The sequence below is a fragment of the Fusarium flagelliforme genome (assembly GCF_020744385.1).
Source record: "Fusarium flagelliforme strain FIESC 12 MPI-CAGE-AA-0113 chromosome Unknown B0J16scaffold_7, whole genome shotgun sequence".
Classification (NCBI taxonomy): domain Eukaryota; kingdom Fungi; phylum Ascomycota; class Sordariomycetes; order Hypocreales; family Nectriaceae; genus Fusarium; species Fusarium flagelliforme.
In genome coordinates, this window is record NW_025763509.1 from 479240 (window position 1) to 496411 (window position 17172).

The 17172-nt window shown below is 47.2% G+C and overlaps 8 protein-coding genes across 8 annotated transcripts; 3 read left to right on the forward strand and 5 right to left on the reverse strand.

Annotated features, from left to right (window-relative positions):
• Window positions 1-1950: 1950 nt before the first annotated feature.
• B0J16DRAFT_375174 (uncharacterized protein) lies at window positions 1951-2924 on the reverse strand (the record flags this gene model as incomplete). The annotated part of the gene is made up of 2 exons (XM_046130672.1): window positions 1951-2203; window positions 2258-2924. The coding sequence occupies 2 exons, from the start codon at window positions 2922-2924 to the stop codon at window positions 2112-2114; spliced, it is 759 nt and encodes a 252-aa protein (XP_045978630.1). The 3' UTR covers window positions 1951-2111.
• Window positions 2925-3139: 215 nt separating this feature from the next.
• On the reverse strand, window positions 3140-4784 carry B0J16DRAFT_348392 (uncharacterized protein). The gene is made up of 2 exons (XM_046128732.1): window positions 4701-4784; window positions 3140-4651 (listed from the first exon to the last, which is right to left on the reverse strand). The coding sequence occupies exons 1-2, from the start codon at window positions 4760-4762 to the stop codon at window positions 3301-3303; spliced, it is 1413 nt and encodes a 470-aa protein (XP_045978631.1). The 5' UTR covers window positions 4763-4784; the 3' UTR covers window positions 3140-3300.
• Window positions 4785-5040: 256 nt separating this feature from the next.
• Window positions 5041-6300, forward strand: B0J16DRAFT_417822 (uncharacterized protein). Its single transcript, XM_046133710.1, has 2 exons — window positions 5041-5229; window positions 5284-6300. Exons 1-2 carry the CDS (start codon window positions 5131-5133, stop codon window positions 6079-6081), a joined length of 897 nt encoding a protein of 298 aa, XP_045978632.1. The 5' UTR covers window positions 5041-5130; the 3' UTR covers window positions 6082-6300.
• B0J16DRAFT_274713 (uncharacterized protein) lies at window positions 6167-10654 on the reverse strand (the record flags this gene model as incomplete). The annotated part of the gene is made up of 6 exons (XM_046123679.1): window positions 6167-6896; window positions 6949-7744; window positions 7796-8144; window positions 8212-8258; window positions 8617-9958; window positions 10013-10654. The coding sequence occupies 6 exons, from the start codon at window positions 10652-10654 to the stop codon at window positions 6167-6169; spliced, it is 3906 nt and encodes a 1301-aa protein (XP_045978633.1).
• Window positions 10655-11287: 633 nt separating this feature from the next.
• On the reverse strand, window positions 11288-11797 carry B0J16DRAFT_348394 (uncharacterized protein). The gene is made up of 3 exons (XM_046128733.1): window positions 11555-11797; window positions 11445-11492; window positions 11288-11390 (listed from the first exon to the last, which is right to left on the reverse strand). The coding sequence occupies exons 1-3, from the start codon at window positions 11759-11761 to the stop codon at window positions 11367-11369; spliced, it is 279 nt and encodes a 92-aa protein (XP_045978634.1). The 5' UTR covers window positions 11762-11797; the 3' UTR covers window positions 11288-11366.
• Window positions 11798-12210: 413 nt separating this feature from the next.
• B0J16DRAFT_403923 (kinase-like domain-containing protein) lies at window positions 12211-14348 on the forward strand (the record flags this gene model as incomplete). The annotated part of the gene is made up of 4 exons (XM_046132754.1): window positions 12211-12429; window positions 12493-13206; window positions 13273-14103; window positions 14160-14348. 4 exons carry the CDS (start codon window positions 12211-12213, stop codon window positions 14346-14348), a joined length of 1953 nt encoding a protein of 650 aa, XP_045978635.1.
• A 680-nt stretch (window positions 14349-15028) lies between these two features.
• On the forward strand, window positions 15029-15549 carry B0J16DRAFT_348395 (uncharacterized protein). The gene has a single exon (XM_046128734.1). It carries the CDS (start codon window positions 15228-15230, stop codon window positions 15525-15527), a length of 300 nt encoding a protein of 99 aa, XP_045978636.1. The 5' UTR covers window positions 15029-15227; the 3' UTR covers window positions 15528-15549.
• Window positions 15550-15573: 24 nt separating this feature from the next.
• On the reverse strand, window positions 15574-16996 carry B0J16DRAFT_375176 (uncharacterized protein; the record flags this gene model as incomplete). The annotated part of the gene is made up of 1 exon (XM_046130673.1): window positions 15574-16996. The coding sequence occupies one exon, from the start codon at window positions 16994-16996 to the stop codon at window positions 15608-15610; it is 1389 nt and encodes a 462-aa protein (XP_045978637.1). The 3' UTR covers window positions 15574-15607.
• Between the last annotated feature and the right edge of the window lie 176 nt (window positions 16997-17172).

The window sequence follows — 17172 nt, forward strand, 5'->3', positions numbered from 1 at the left end:
GGGAAACGAACCCGACGATTATAATTTTCCAAACGTCAGTTGACCACGATTTCGACCTTATCATCACGACTCAGTCTCAATTGTTTCACTGTTAGGCCTGAAAATTGAAGATTGTCGTCTCGGACCCAAGAGGTAGTATTCTTATCGCCGATCGAGGAATATCGGAAGGGCACATTCCGTTCGTCCAATATTAAGGGCCTCGCTTAATGGGTCGGAACAGGATATTCCGACTGTCTATCAATTGATTAAAAAGACATCATTGGACAAGCACGGAAGGCGACATTCCGATTAAAGCTTTGAAATTTCAGTTTTGGGCAAGTATTGTGGTTTGGTTGAGGTCTGATTAGCGGTCTGGGCTGTCACGTGGATTTGACCTCTTGCTTAAAAGGGAAGCGCCTTCGTCGGCGATAAGTTACGCAATCTCTTTTTCTTGGAAATAACAGGGCTCAAGATTGTGCCTTCAAAAGCCTCCGAGCAGAATGACTCTCCGGCCTGGACTGCCGTGCTTACGACGTCGTTGTCTAGTAAATCGCAACACCAAAGCCTAGCATTGACAAAGGGAACTCTGTGATTTCGGGTTCAAGTGGGATGACTACTCAAAAGAGTGGGAGAAAGAAAGTGGGAGACCGTTTTATTAACCCGAAAGTATATTTCGTTGTGTCCATTTTGACATGCTTGCATATTAAAACGCCGTTTTAAAACTTCTTTGCCGAATGAGGCTCTTTGTAAGATGTTACTAACAAGACGTTACATGGCGACGGACCAACAATCACCCGAACATTGTGATAGTTACCAGGAAGCATCATCTGAACCATTGAAGACTTCATATCCTCCAGTCTTGGGAAAAGAATGAGTTGTGAGCTCGGAAAATAAATCCTTAAATCCGCCGAGATTATCCGCCGAGCTGGATAGATCAAGTTACACGAATCTAAGAATTATTCCGAATGACGCGATGATGGTCCAATCAGTCTTCGAGACTCCAAAATCACTCCGAGAGATTTCATTTGGCTAGCGGTTTGGTATCGGGACAGAGAAACATCACTTCTGTGACCAATTAGATACTCGAGCATACAGCCCCGGACACCTCGTCTTACAACGAGTTGATAAGTCCTGGGAAAGAGGCCTAGAACCATCGTCTGATATGATCGGTGACAGAAAAGGTGGGTGCCGGCGTTGAGTTACAACGGCGATGATACCAGGCCACTGGAACCTTTCGCAAGACTTACCCATTCCCTTCTCTGTGGTTGCAGGAGAGACGCTGCTTGGGTCGAGTTACAGTTCCAAATCACAAAAGTCTGCATAATGGTCTTGTCGTATGACTCCGCAAGAGTCTCGCCAATCTTATTTACATTGCTCCATCATGCGTTTCTGATCACATGTCAACCTCGCCGCACTCACTGCGTCTCAACCTGTCTCAATCGGTAGCTGCAGTAAGACAAACTGTTTATTGAAGGCACAGTAAAGCTGCTTATCGGAGCATAGCGCAATATCGAATGTTACCCAGACTCTGAATGACACGGCACGTTGACCCGGATTCCCTTAAGACGTCCTGAAAGCAAGGCACCAACAGCACTGATCTATGCCCTTTGGTTGCCTAACAGGAAGCAATGCCCTTGCCACTTTATATCCATCGCCAACAGCGGCTAGTAGGAAAAGATAGCCACACAGAAGTTGACGGATTCGCGGCAATGCAGGTCATTTAGCCGCACAGCATGACGGGAGATGCGCCGGGAATGACCGCACCGGGTATTTACCAACCTTACTTGAATGATGACGCACAAATGAAGGTCGATGCGATTACGCGTATGGAATATCCATGATCAACAGAATTTTCCTTGCGGAAAGAGAGTGCTCTGTATTACGTAGACATGTAAACTACGGTCAAAGGCGATAGAAGAATCTGTTATTGCATTGGAGAATTTGTCAAATAACTGAAGCTTTAGAGTTACTGTACACAAGAATATACTATCTGCACGCAAAATTTGCGACAAAAAAAAAAAGATCTCATCGCCTCATCCTGTCCAAATTATACTAGACCATCGCCAGTTCTTGCAGAGACTTTTGAAAATAAATTTCCAAAGTTCCCATGCGTCAACCCAAAGCTTGTCTTACTAGGCCCTCCCACCATGGATAGTCGCTTCAACAAAGTCATGTCCAATATCATACCTGATACCCTCCGGATTCTCGATCCCTTCATCTTCATCTAGACCGTAATTAGCAGACCTTCCACAATTTGAAAGGTCAAGTAACGACTTACACCAAGTTTTGTCAGCTTCCGGATGAGGTCCAACAAGCCCAACCCAGCCCTTTCCATACGGCGTGACCGACGAAGCCACATCGCCGTTAGCGGAATATCTTCCTAGAACTTGTCCGGGAGTTTTAGCACCAAAACCCTTGATCACGACGCCATCCTGGAAGTAAAGCCAGCGTTTCTTGTCTGTTTTCCCAGAGGAGAACGTCCAGTCAACCTCAATAACGGTATCATCCTCATCATCAACCTGCGCCCCGCGCCTCTTGATTTCCTGATCTGTTCTGACACCACTTGGAAGTAGATTGTATCCATCATTTGGCCCAGCGAGGTAGGCACCCAGACAAAAGCCCAAGTAATGACCTCCACTGCGAACGAACTTCTGAATGGACTGTTCGTACTTCTTTGTTTGACGATATGCCTTTTCCCAATTTGGCCCGCCGCCGTGAGCGTAGATAGTTGCGTCTTTAAGGGTCTTGTCTGTGACATCGACGGCTTCGTTCGGACCCGCGTATACGACTTTAAAGTGCGAGGGAGATGATTCAAGAAGGGCCCCGATAGCTTCAGGACAGCCTGGAGATGCGGCTGGGCCGCGATATACGACAGCTTTAGGGCGGTTGGGTAATGCTGAGGCGAGAGCTGCCATAGAGGTAGCAAGAAGATTATCGATGCGCATGGTGCTTATGCTTGAAGTTTCGAGTATAGCAGTGAAAATTGTGAGGGCATCAGTTATCGTGAATGTCGTTGTATTTATATGTGAATTACTTCTATCGATGACATCCATTTTCGGATCCAAGACGGCATGTCGTATAGATGGACGAATAGCAAAGCGCGGAGCGTAGGCTAAGCACCGAGTGTTCAGCGCTAGGCTGACTGCGCCGAGACAACCCCATCAGATCGACAGGTCCCGATATTGAGATCTTAACAAGATTTAATTGAATAGCGCGTATAGCCCAATATCAAAACAATTAACTGGGAACGGTCTGTGCCGCGATTCACCTTTCGCCTGTCCGCTCCAAACCCCACCACCCATACGGCAATCCACATCAATACTAACGTTTCGGCCTGAAAACCAACAAAGCACCCTCCTCCTTTGAAGGTCCAATATCCGGCCATCTCTCCTCCTGAATGCCCAAAGCTCTCTGCCACATATCCCTTTCTAAGAAGTCCGCCAGCTCACCACTATCCCACACAATCTCTCTCCTTCTCTGCGATCTCAACATGTTGATGATTCTCTGTCGAACGTCGTCGTCCTCGCAGTAAACGTACAGCTGATACAGAGCGGCTGTAAGATCAATCTTCAGCCCGAAATGCGAATGATTGGGATTGCACCAGAGTTGTTGCACCTGGTCGAGCAGGACGTTGCAGTCTTGTGGTGTGATGGCGGCTTGGTCTTCGTTGCATTCCCCTTCCAGGAGAACTTCCCAGAGTTTATGCTGGATGCGTAGATTGAGGATCCTCTCTTTGGAATCATTGGTGTTTATCCTGTTCAAAAGTTGATTGAACTGCGTTTCCCAGGTCGACACACCTTCTCTCAATTTGACCCATTGCGCAACACATTCCGACTCTTCATCCTCCCAATCCTGCTCCAGATCCCAACTGATATGATTAATCACATCATCAAACTTATTCATAATATCTTCTGCCTCATCAAGATCACGAAATTCGCCATTGGCCTTCCTCTTTTGCTTCTTAGGCGGCATTAATAGATGTGTTACGTCGGGGAAGATACGATCTTCGGCGAAGATAGCGACTTGAGAGCTGATGGCGTGAAAGATAGTTGCGAGTTCTTGAAGTTCCTTGTTCGGAAGTAATGTCTGTGGCCTATGGTTCGAAAGGATCTTTATGCCCGATTCAAGATGGCGGACTGCTTCTTCAAAGTCACCGCGAAGACTTTCAAGGATGATGAATAGAATGCAACAGGTTAATATCGTTGACAGATCCGGTTCTCTGTTCCGTGAGTTCGCGAGTTTCGATATAGCTTCGTTATAATTCGATAGAATGAACTTATCCAAAGACGCCGGTAGGAACTGCCCAGTTCCTATTCTGGAGTATCGCAAATGCGTCGCCCCGACAGCTAGCACCGCATGTTTGATACAGAGACTGCTCTGGCTCGGCTCAAGAAGCGTCTTCTTCCAGAAGTCCTTGTTCAAGGCAGGAGAAATCTCGAGATGGTTAATTATGTCAGAGAAGAAATATGTGTAGTAACTTGATTCAAGGTCATTCTTCGGAGCCATTGGCTTGGATATTGTTAAGCATTTTGGAGCAAGTCTTGGAAGTGATCCAGTCCTTGGTGTGGTTGGTGCGACGTCAGGCCTTTCGTATCCATCGCAGACATAACCACCTTTCTTGCATCGTTGACAGATCGGCTTTTCTTCATCGCATTTCTTATGTCGCTTTTTACTATGTCACAGTCAGTGCATTCCCCAATTGCACAGATGGGGCGACCTACCAAGTCAGGCATCCAGTACGCTTCTTGGGCGCAAAGGCTCTCTGTCTCTGTGTTACGCGCATTGGACCACTCCTTTAATCTGTGCATTTCCAAGAACGATGAGCCGAAAATGCCGAGTTAAGAAGCTTGACATGACCCCAGGCATCAGCATTCCAGACATTCCGCTGTTAGTTCCGCTCTGAAAGTTCCGTGCATCGCGTATAGATTGACCAATAGCGATGCAGAGTTTCAGCCTTAAAGTTTGGGAATCCTTCCGACTTGCATTGGTGCTTATTTCTATCGGGCCGGCATGAGGCTGAGCTGATCTTCTTGTCTGTTGCAATTTGATGTTTTCGTATAAAATGCTTGTTCATTCTTAGTTTCGGGGTGACTCACGGCGACATTGTTAAGACATTTTTCATCATTACTCTTCGGTTGCTCCTCGGGTAGAATGAATGCATCCACAATTTCACAGCCATCTAAAGATTCTGAAGGAATGGGTACCTTATCCCAATTGACCGGCTACGTCTTAGAGCCTCTTCTTCACACCGTACGTCATCTTCATTTTTGCGAATAATCCGGCCCAGCTAACTGACATATCTAGGCTCCTTACCCATACATTGCACTCTATCCAGTTCTCACAGCCGCCCGTCATGTACAATCCTTCGAAACATCGGCATCTCCAAGTGGTGAGACCAGAGGCATCATGTCTGAAAGCGCCAGCACATCGCTCCTATCAGTGATATATCCAACGAAGGGAATTCTCTCATGGCTGGTTTGGTCCTTCTCCCAGACCTTAGCTCAACGCTATCTTGCGAAATCACTCCCTATGCATATCACGAAATGTATCACAGCAATAACTTTTGCACCTCTTCATGTTTTATGGCTCCAATCAGCCCTCTCAGATATTCCCACCTCCATGAAAACATCAACGAGATATCTCCGTTCAATCACAGCGATGCAGTGGCTGAGATTTACAGCTACCATTCTAACATTCATTGTCGTCGAGGAGAGCATAGAATCCATCCTTGAGCAAGGCTTCCACATGTTTATAGGTTACAAGGATTTCATGGCAGAGCTTGACACGGCTCAAGCTCGATATGTGAGTACTGTTTTGGCGGGCTTTTATTTCTTGTCGAAAGCCGTGAAGCTATTTCTTTGGGTTCCGGCTGCCGTTGCGGCTGTACAAGCTGTTCCAAAATTTGACGCTGGAGGATCTGATCGTAGGACGCAGGAGTTCTGGGCAGATATGATGAGCTGTTTGAAAACGATACCTTTTACGCTCTGGTGGAGATTTGGTATTTACTATGGTGTTGCAGCTGTTATCGATGCATCAACAAGAGTCGTTCATACTACTTTCCATATCAATATCGTTCGTGGAGGACTTGAGAACAGCATGTGAGATCTGAACAGTATGTTCGGATGACTTCTCGTTTTTATCCAGGTCTCAAATACGACGGCAAAAATTTGTTCTTGTAAAAGTGCAACTACACGATCTGAATCCTCTCCTTGTTCTCACATAAGAATTTCCCCAGCAACGTCCCAGCGCCCACCCGTTTGTGATGCTGTCCTTGGCCCGAGGATGCATCAGGTTCAACCAACAGGACATAATGAATCTTCTCTGCATCAGACTGACTTCCCTTCTGCTTTCCAAGAACCACACATTTAGTGACGCTTTGTTTAGAGCCCGACGATGAGTCAAATACGAGCATGGAATGCTGACCGCCATCGGTGTAATCCCTAGCCCCAGCAACCAATGCACCATCATTGGCCTTGTTCGGATTAGAGTCCCACTGCGTCTGCACAAATTCCCATTCAGTTCCACCAAAATCGGCGGGGATATACTCGATACTGCCGGTGTACGCCATCCATGACCAAGATGGAACCTTGGTGCCGCTAGGACTCGGACAGAATTTGATTGGAGTAAGGGTGCCTTCTTTATCAGCACGACGCCAAAGTAGGCTTCGGCGAAGTAGACCACGACGACGGCCTTCCTTGTTATCCTCAAAAAAGACACCGAAGCCACCTTGAACTCCGAGAGCAGCGATTATTCGCTCTTGCAACCCATTGATAGCCCAAGGCCTGTCTGTAGCGAGTGTAAGGCCTAGTCCGGAGTACATCTTGTACAGGTCTTGATAGCCAAGAATCTTGGCCCCCTTGTCGGCCTTCATCATTAGACGAGGGAAGTTTGGGTCGGCCAAGAAGGTTGCACGCTGACTAGAACAAATTAGAGAACAGGTATTTTCTGCATAATATGAAAGTGGCTTACTTGGTCATCTTCGTCAGGGTCTCACAGCGTACCCCATCGCCGCACTCAAAGTAACACTGGTAGTCTGTGTAATATACTGTTCGACGAGCAAGGGCGTGTTCCTGTAACACCCAACCCCTGCCGCCCAATGGCCCGTCTAGAACATGGTTTTGGAAGTCATCAATAGTCTCGCGAAGGAAGAATGGCTGAGCATTCCTGTCAGTTCGGAGACTGATGCATTGACTCTCCTTTCTGGGCCCAAGGAAGCCAGCATCATGACCTGGACACCGGCTTGCTGCGAGCACACAGTATGCGCCGCTATAAACCTGTTCCATTTGCTTGGCTTCCTGCTGGAAATCGCCATCGGGTCCTTGAATGATGCAAATTGAATCAATCCAAAGGAAAGGGCACCCGATAGCTCGAGTCACCTTGACGGCATCTCTGAAAGTGCGTGGAAGGTCCGTCAATCTTATACCGGTGATATGCTCTTTTATGTTGGTTCTGAGAGTCCGAAACTGTTGGCCCGATCCCCATTGATGGGACAGAGCCACCCAGCTACCTTTGGGACTTGAGTTGGTTTCAAGAAGATGAACCCTTTCATCATTGATGCCGTTTACGGCAATGACTCGAGTGGGTAACGTCTTGTTTGCCCCCAAACTGTTTGAGCTACTCCAGGTCTGGGTACGCTTGCAGCCTTGATGGTATCGATCACACTGCTGTAACCATTGCCGAACTATCTCGAGATGTGCCGCACTTCCAGCACAAGGAAGAGCTGAAGGGCTGAGTTGTATCTGAGTGTCCATACCCATACTGAGACCTACAATCGTTCGTAAGTAAACGTGACCTGCAACCTGACCCGAGCACTTACCAGCCTTTCGGAAGATTGAAGCAACCGGCGTGTAACTGTTGAGAAGAAGAGTTGTTCCATTCCTCTGGAAGCTGACACGAGCGGTTGATGCGTTACCCGCCTTCTGGCACAGTGCCCACAACAGGGAACAGAGATCACAGAGATCGGCACTGGAGTTGGCTTCGAGGAGTTTTAAGTCGTAGGAGATGCTGAAGCCTGGGCTCAGGAGACCGTCACGGAATGCCAGGCATTGGCCACAAAGCTGTGTGGACTCAGAGAGAGCAGATATGTTAAAGTTGTTGGCCTTGATAGAGGACATAACGCGATCGGCGAATTCATTGTCGATGACTATTTTCCAATCGTCCTCTAGCTGTCAAATCATGAGTGATACGTTCAGTTCGTGAAGCTCTTGACCAACTGACGTTCTATTTTGTCACTGTAATTAGCCAGTATCCTTGCGAACTTGAATGTTTTTGGTGACTCACTGTCTGCAATATACAAGTTAGAACTTTCCTCCCAGCAGTCGTTGCTGAACTCTAGAGTCTTACTTTCTAAATAGCCAGTTAATGATTTCCGAAGCAAAGCATAAAACATTCTTTTACTCACACCCTGTACGCCCGTAAAGGAGGATACGTCGTCAGCATGATTCAAGCGAAGAGCTGAAAGTACACTCAACGTACATACTGAAGCTCGGTTAGTGCGACTCAAAAGACAAAGACTACACGAAAAGGCTCACATCCTGTAGCCCGAAGACTTAGTGACCAGCGATAGCTACCTAGTGATTAAGCGCTCACCGTCTATTTCGAAACCAAAGGTCAGCTCATGCTAAGAACGGAGAGGACCAAGACTGACTCTTTCTGTTAGAGCCAGACTAAGGCCCTGGGATACTGATAACCCTGTTTGCGAACCACCTGAAGGCTGACCTTGTGGACTCTGGACAGTACTGCCTGGTGAGGGAAGAGGTCTACCTGAAAGCCAGTAATTAGCAGCGTCTTCATCCGTCGTTATTTCTATCATTCTGTTGTAGAGGTCCTCAGCTCGTGCGCGGCAGTCCCTGTCCGAGTACTTTGGCCCTTTGAAAGGTGGTGAAGGAGGCGAAACAGTGACAGAGATAGCTTGGTTCTGCTCTGTTGAGTCTGGTGTTTGGCTTGGCTCATTGACGGCGATCATCGGAATGTTTGGCCCGGGAGCTAGACCTCTTGGTGGTGCGATACCGGTGCTAGTATTACTGCTAGGAGAGCTTCGAGGGCGCCCTTGAGGTATCTTCGACATGTCCCTAGTCGATCCAAAGTTCTGAGGCAGCTTCACAACCAGCAATCGATCCCTAATAATCTCAAGTAAGTTACCCAAAGCAGTTTGTCCGACTTGGCAGACTGGATCTCGAGCCATATGCTCCAACCATCGCAGGGCCACGTGGTGAACCTTGGCCATGCCGTTCATGTCGATCTCATAATATGAAGGATTCTCAGCCTGCCCTCGATTGAAGCTCCGGTTGAAAGCATCGAGTCCCTCAGAACCGTACATCAGCCAGATTAGAAACTCCAGCCAGATGCATCCCATAGCCCACAGGTCGTAGAGCCTAGATCTCCTTCTGGCGATATTTCCTGTTTTGGTTGGTACGATAAGGCTATTGCCATGTACGGTCCTTTCTTCAGGGGGCTCATATCGCCGTGTTCCGAAACCGGTTGATGTTTGGATGGTCCGAAGTTGCGTGACATCACTGTGCTGTTTCGCGAGACCCCAATCGCCGATCTTCAGTGTGCCTATTCTTGTACTGTCACTGCTGTCTTTGAACCAGAGGATGTTTTCTGGCTTCAAGTCTCCATGTCGAAAATGTTGATACAGTTTGTTCTCATCCATCGGGTTATGGACCCTGAACAGGGCTCGGGACAGGCCAAGCAGTTGATCGAAGGCATCTCTGACCAGCTCTGCTGTCAAAGGTTGAGTGAAAGACTCCCAAAGGGTTCTCAAGTTTCCACCATCCGCCCACTCCAGAATAAGGTAGTGTTCATCTTGACCGAAACGGAAGGCTGTGATGAAATTGACGATGTGCTCTTCACGAAGAGCTCTCATTTTCCACAATGCTCTTACTTCTTTCTCCCAACCAGTGATTTTAATTTGCCGGTCTTGATTGCCCTCCAGCTTGATCTTCTTGACTGCGACAAACTCAGTGCAGGGAATCTTCTGCTTTCTCAGTCAACATTGCCATAAGTCGTGTGCCGATACAGAGCTACTTACTAAGTCGCAGGTGTCGAGATGGGATTGGTAAATCTTGTACTTCATAACCTCCCCAAAGGCTCCCGCAGCAGCTGAACCGGGGTGCTTTTCGGTAAAAGGAAGAATAGCCTGCGTGTCGAAATCGTGGTTATCCTTGCGAGTGGAGAAGGTTGGAGAACAAAACCTCCACTGCTTGTCAAGAAATTCACTAACGTGGTCATCAGTCCACGTTGCATCCTCTGAATCGTCTTGGTCCCCACGCATGCCTTTGGTATCCTCTTCATGCTCAAGGATAGGATAGAACTCTTCAAGCTTTGACTCTTTAAATGGAAGACAGTCATCGTTGATACCGCGCTCCAGAAGAAACACCATAAGTCCATACAGGGCTGCGCCTTTGAGTCCGATCAGAACGAAGATAGAGAAAATCTTCTTGATCTTCTTGGTCAGAATACAGTTTATTACTTTCTGCACTGAGGGGGTCAAGGTCGGATGGTACTGAGACTTGTAAAAAGCCCATATGATGAAGTCTCTTGTAACTATACCATCAATCTCCCCTTCGGGTAAGAATTGATGTCGCCGGTTGTTGAACACGCCAAGGACCATAGTTTTGCGTATACGGCTTCCGAGAGTGGGGGGTGGCTTGGTAGACCTGGTGGCTGACATCTTGACTGAATGGACAGGAAGAGACGAAGTTCGTGTTGCTTGTCAGTAGAGTCAAAGGGTTCGTTGACCCATAGGAGCAAGTGGCAATTCCATCTATTTATGATTGCGTTCCAATGTCCCTTTGAGATCGGTCTGGGACTGATAAGCTCTACCACTTACCAAAGGCTCGGAGCCTGATTTCAATATGTGCCTCATCCATGCCATCTCCTCTCGGCTACAGCCCTACAATTGGTCTGCAAGTTCGTCTCGTGTAGAATTGGAAGTAGGCTAGAGCCTGATTTCTTGATATGGCCGTAAATTGATTACTTGCATCTCGACGGGTGGTTTGGATATCTTGATTGGACAACCTTGAATGTAGGCTGGACTCAGCTGCACTTAAGTCACATCATATTGGTACCGTGCCGCTGACCGGTCAACAGTCAGATGGTTGAACCGCAGTACACCACCCATTCACATTCTGCGATTGCGCCGGCCTCAATTTAAGGTCAATAAATGAATCAATATTTCAATGCGACTCGTCCCCTCCATATACGAAAATGCAGTCTCGGAAATGGTCCGTTCCTTGGCGGCGCGTAGAACAACCAACGCTAATAAAGATAACCAGATAAAAAAGAATGATCCGCACCTCCGTTCCCATGATATGATTGCAGGACACCCTCTTGTGGCTAAACTCCGCGAGTCTGCCCTCCTGTTCGAGATTCGGCCTTATGCATCAGCGGCATCTTTGAAGTTCCCGCTGCCAAGATGTAAGCAACATGTGTCATATCATATTAGCCTCCTGCTTGCTTACTTTGGAAAGAGTTCGTGGTGCACGGATGATGTAGTTGTTGTGGACCAGCTGAACATCACCAAGTTAGTACCGGGATCCTTGTAAATATTTGACGCTATTGTTATACTTACATCAATTTGAAACGAGTTCGGCTCGAATGCTGAGGTCAAGTGATCTGCCAGCTTCTTTGGGTCGATATCCCACGCTGAAATTTGTTGCGATGTCTGTGAGTCCGTGGAGCTTTGAGAAGAAAGTGAGTCTCTGCGGCTCCTGCGAGAAGAGGGAAAGAGTCTGGTGGCAATCCTTAAAAGCTGATTCGAGAATCTAGAGGGATTCATGTCGGGAAATGTCTTGGAGAAAGCGAAATCTTGTCAATAAGAAAATTGTCTGGGGAAGGGCGAACATTCTGGGAAAGTGGCAGAATTTGTAGAAATTGGGCGGTCGGAAACCCTGACAATGCAGTTGGGCCACGGTAAGAAAGGCAAACGAAAGTGCATCTGACATTCTAAAACGGGCTCCAAGTGGTGTCATAAGTGCACCAATAAGAAACAGAGGGCGCTCCTGATGACAGCCCAGGAAAGGTGGCGGCAGGACAAACAGCCATGGCGCTTGGGGGTAGCCAAGCAAGACACAGCCTGATTTAAGGTAGTACTACAAAGGCAGTTTTCACCAGTTTTTGTAATTGTAAAAACAGGATCAGGAGCCCATACCTCATGCCAATACCCGATACTCACTTTTCGTTTGTGGTACTTATTTCTCCACGTCTTGCACAATAGCCTGGGACACAATGACATCTCGAAGTGAACCAGGTCCATCCATGAGTCAAAATGGGGCTCAAACGTTACATAAGACACACCCGGGGACCTCAAAGCCCAGTCCAGATTCTGGCACCTTTACTGGTGCCCATACCGACGAAAACAGGACGGAGCCAAAGCGCGGCAAAACACGTTACACACCCCCTTTAGTGGCAATCAAGAAGGGGCTACAAAACTTGCCCAAAACACGGGTACAACTCGACGCAAGTTTGCTGGCTAATCTTGTAGCAGGGGCAGTACTAACCTATCAATAGACAAAAGTCAAGGAACTTGGTGACAAAGTCATACAGCCTATCAATGATGCTTTGGGCAGAGATATAGGCCTACCAACCCGCATTCGCAAAGCATCAGTCTCTAGTAGTCACCCTGACTACCAAAAAGACAAGTTCCTACCCACTAACGCGATTGACGAACTTCTTTCACCAGAGACAGTGAGAAAAGCAATAGCCAAGTGTGCAAAATACCAAAAGTACTCTGAGGTTCGGCGCTTCCGGGACTCTACGTCCGATATCCAAGGCGATGTGGCAAGCATATGCAGCCCACAAACCACACACCAGGGCCAGCCTTTGAAAGGCAAATCGTTTCGTAAGATCTTTATTATCCTTGCTTTACTTAAAAAGGCCTCAGTCGTTACGTGGTTCATTGACGAAGGAATATGCGACGATGACCTTCCTTTGCGTCGCCAACCCGAGACAGGCATAAAGTGGCAGCCCGTGCGGAGTAGCGGTGTACCATTGCCAAAGAAAGTCCTAAGGAAAAGCTTCTTTGAGAAATTCATAGAGAAGCAGTGGTTAGTCCTTGCACCGTGCTTCAGACCGTCTTCCGACGACGCGAAAGACAACCCCCAAAGGTTGACGGAGAAGCATATTCCACCCTTCATTTCCTGGAGTCTGATTGGTGAAGGTGGATTTGGCACGGTATACGAGATTGGAATTCATCCTGGCCAGCACAAGTTCAGTCATGTTTCAGTAGGTTGATTCCGTTCTTCTAGTCTGTTGTCTCTATGACCCACAGTCTAATTCCCTTGATTACAGGATGAGGGAGTGTTTGCTGTCAAAGTTCTGAAATCTCGGCATTCTATCGATCCAGCACGAGAACACGCGATTCTCAAGAAATTCAAGAACAACAGGCACGAACACATGATTTCCATTCTTACGGCATACATACATAATGGGATTTATCACCTTATCTTGCCACGCGCACTAGCTGACTTACATGATTATTGGAAGGAGGTCAATCCAAGTCCCTTGGAGGCCGAAGCAGACGGAACCCTTGCCTGGCTGGCAGCACAATGTCAGGGTCTTGTCGAAGGTCTATCTTGTATCCACCGTTACGAAACCGCTTCCTTTGAGTGTCTACTCAATCCAGACTCGTTTAAAATTGCGAATCAAAGCCGTTCTAATGTCGAGGGGAATAGCGAGCAGAAGCTTCGCTTTTTTGGCCGGCATGGCGACATCAAACCTGAGAACATACTCTATTACCCAGGAAATAATGAAGGCTTGAGAGGCAGACTTGTGATTGCCGACTTCGGGTGTACTGAGTTCAGTACAAAAGAGGAGATCAATCGTAAAAAGCGAAAGTCTGTCCCCATCTCGGCTACGTACCGGGCGCCCGAGATCCATCTATCTCCAGACGCAATAACATCATCGTATGATATGTGGACACTCGGCTGCGTCTATCTTGAATTTCTCACCTGGTGGTTTGGCGGTTGGACGTTTGTCGAGGAATTCGCGGACCAACGCAAGGAATTGGATCCTTACTGGTACGGAAGATCGAATGAGTCTTTCAGAACCGACTCATTCTTCAGGATCATCAAAGATGAGAAGGGAAACAACACCGCTGAAGTTAAGAAAGTTGTAAAGGATGTCAGTACATTTCGAGATATTGTCCATCAACTTGCCGATAAGCTAACTACACTCAGTTCATGGAACAACTTATCTCTCTTAATAACTCCAACGAGTTTGTCCAAGATTTCCTGTCTTTGATCAAGGAAAGGATGTTGATCGTTGAGTCACTGAAGGAAGATGGTACAAAGAATGGCAGGGCATGTGCAAGGACTGTAGTGGAGGAGCTAGACAACATGCGAAAGAAGCTTCCAAGAGAGCCTTAAGTATGAATTGATAGGCAGGAACTCAACCTATAGAAATGGCATGTGCAGTCAGCGAGACAAGTCGCATTACAGCTGGTCCTGCTTGGACAACTGGCACTATTCGCCATCTGCAGGGTAAGACTTCAACCACTAACCTTGCCACACGTTATTCTGAGGTGTTTGGGTTGACGAATAACTCGCGGCGTGCTTACCTGGCGTGGAGGCCTCGAATCTGTTTGTTGATTGTCAAAGCCGCTGCAATTCACCGTATCGAAGAATTTACAAATGCTTTTGAGGCCACGGTAGACATGCATAATTTCAAGAGGCAAACCGATCCAGCGGAGACTAGATACGTATAGTCTAACTTCTTTTGCGCTCATGGACATTATTTCTGCATGTGAGATCAAGATCTGAGTCTACCTTTATGCTGAAATCTAGAACTGAGGCTATATTAATATAGAAGCTGATATAGCGTGATGGCGCGAGGTGGCTCGATTAGTTTGATAAAGCGCAATTCGATCAGATAAGGTTTGTGAAGATATTTACACTTTCTCCAGGGCATTATGACTCCTTTGCCCACACATGGCCTTTTCCTTTCTTTTTTTGCCTTGCCGTCACATAAGGTTGAGGCAGGCTATAAAATGCCTTCCTTGCTTCCATCCGACTTTTCTTTTTTCTTCCTTCCACCAACATCAACTACACCGCAACCACCTACAATAACCACATTTCAACTACAATCTTCTTCTTTAAGAGCCTACCTTATACATTAGCTGTAGTTGTCTCTTTTAAAGGGATTGCTATCTCTCCAACTAACTCTAACAACAATATCAGAGCTTATATACGCCAGATAACCCGCCGTATCCTCCGCAACGACGATATCTCTCGGCCCGATAACACAATATGGAAGACATCACATACCGACCACAAACGGCTGCGACACGGGCGACTTTCGACTCAATCATCACCATAGTAGCCAATAACCTTGGCGATGTACCACACGAGGTTGTGTGCAGTGCGGCTGATGCTGTCTTGGAGCATTTGAAGGAGGACGATTTAGAGGACGTGGATAAGAAGCAACAAGTCGATGATATTCTCGGCGTGATATTAAACCCTGAGGAATGGAATGAGCTTGTGGATATCGGCAAGAAAATCACAGATTACGATACCCAGGATAACGACGAGAACAATTCCATTCCTTGAAGACTAGGCAATTATGTTCAAGATCAAACCGGAACAGAAAAACAACCTTGATTATTTTTTACAGTCGACTATAGTCGAATCTATGGGCATAATTCCACGGAAATTGACCCGCCCCCTTCATAGATTTCCTCAGCCAGTATAGAAAATTCCAGAATATCATGTCCCTCACCAAGTCGTTTCGCGTTCATGTCCGAATCAGGAAATGTAAAGCCATACTTGGTATCAAGATCCACATATGGCCAGATAAACACCTTCCCGGTGTGCGTTATCCCCCGCAGTCTCTTAATATGATCGTCTTCAGTTTCTGAATGTACATACCCTTCCTCATGACCCCTATAAGCTTCATCTCTCGTGAGAGGTGCCGTCTTTGAGACTATGATCTGGATCTCAGCAGGGCTTGTAATAGACTGTCGAATACGTGCAAAGAGATCTTGCCACGTTGGCTGTGGGTTAAAGTACTTATCGGCTGTCTGTGCTGTACAGTCGTCGATGACAAGCTTTTTCAATTTCCGACCTCTGAGGAAAGGAATGAGGATGGCGTTGACGGCCATGTTTCCAAGATGAAGTTCCTGTAGCTTTGGCATCGTGAGAGGGTCAAGAGATAGTGAATCAACACCAAGGAAACCACTTTCAAGAGCTGAAATCTTGAGGCATTCCAGCTCTTTCGCGTGAGTGAATAAGACATTCGATAACTCATTGAAGAAGGCTTCGAAGCCCTCTAGTGTAGTAACGTCTGCGCCAGCGCCGCTCTCGCCACCGTAGGTATGGAGCGTCAACTTCTTCAAACGAGCCAAGAATACACTCCATTCTTGTTCCTGCCAGAAAGATACCTTTCTGGGGAGGAAGTTCAAAAACTTGAGATCTTGAGTTGGTGAGAGTGTCGCGATGTCGCGATACATATCCCGCAAAGCCCCACGCCATGAATACTCCTGCTCCATTGAAAGCACGTCCTCCCACTCCTCGGGATCACTGCAGAAGTAGATCCCCGTGCCCTCCATATCGTTATCATCCCATTCTGCTTCCTCACCGCCCATATCGTTGTCGCTGAAATTGTCATGACCGTTTGTATATACTGCAAGGGTTTTGCATTGTGGTAGGCCATTGAATTGAAGCAAAGAATGGATGAGGTGGACGTCGGCTATGTCGCGAGCCCAGACTGACGCAGCAGGATCGGTCCAGAACCAAGGCGTGTCCTCATCGTTATTCTCTGCATCTTTCTGTCGCGGATAGAAAGTGACGTTGAATGTCAATTCGACAACATGGGCGCCATATTTGCTCAGGGTATCTTTCAGAGAGCTCCCCCGGCTTTTTGCGAGCGGACAGTCGACTTTGAGTCCTTTGAAAAGGCTTGGTGCAATTGTGCTGTGGAAGTTGGCGTTTACAGCGCTGAGGCTCTTGCGATCATCATGATTAAGAAATTTTACAACGGATAACAAGACTTCAGGTGGTAGATTCTGCAGTTCGGACATCCTGGTCGGGCTGAGAAGTTTTGTTGAAGAGGAAAATTCACGGTCTTTTCCTTTGCCATTTTAGTGAGAAGTATTGTGACGCCATCACAATTAGCTCCTGCAGCCTAGAATTGCCTGTCGCCAAGAGGTATAAGAGACCCAATTTAGTGCAAGATCACTAATTGACAGGGTAGAGT

What these genes read in the sequence shown, in the direction of transcription:
- B0J16DRAFT_348395 (XM_046128734.1), top strand. Translation starts at nt 15,228, where the DNA reads ATGGAAGACATCACATACCGACCACAAACGGCTGCGACACGGGCGACT.
- B0J16DRAFT_417822 (XM_046133710.1), top strand. Translation starts at nt 5,131, where the DNA reads ATGAATGCATCCACAATTTCACAGCCATCTAAAGATTCTGAAGGAATG. An exon ending in TAGAGCCTCTTCTTCACACC is followed by an intron (nt 5,230 to 5,283) that starts GTACGTCATCTT and finishes TGACATATCTAG; the next exon opens with GCTCCTTACCCATACATTGC.
- B0J16DRAFT_348392 (XM_046128732.1), bottom strand. Translation starts at nt 4,762, where the DNA reads ATGCGCGTAACACAGAGACAGAGAGCCTTTGCGCCCAAGAAGCGTACT. An exon ending in CGTACTGGATGCCTGACTTG is followed by an intron (nt 4,652 to 4,700) that starts GTAGGTCGCCCC and finishes ACTGTGACATAG; the next exon opens with TAAAAAGCGACATAAGAAAT.
- B0J16DRAFT_348394 (XM_046128733.1), bottom strand. Translation starts at nt 11,761, where the DNA reads ATGAATCCCTCTAGATTCTCGAATCAGCTTTTAAGGATTGCCACCAGA. An exon ending in CGAACTCGTTTCAAATTGAT is followed by an intron (nt 11,493 to 11,554) that starts GTAAGTATAACA and finishes GGTGATGTTCAG; the next exon opens with CTGGTCCACAACAACTACAT. An exon ending in CACCACGAACTCTTTCCAAA is followed by an intron (nt 11,391 to 11,444) that starts GTAAGCAAGCAG and finishes ACATCTTGGCAG; the next exon opens with CGGGAACTTCAAAGATGCCG.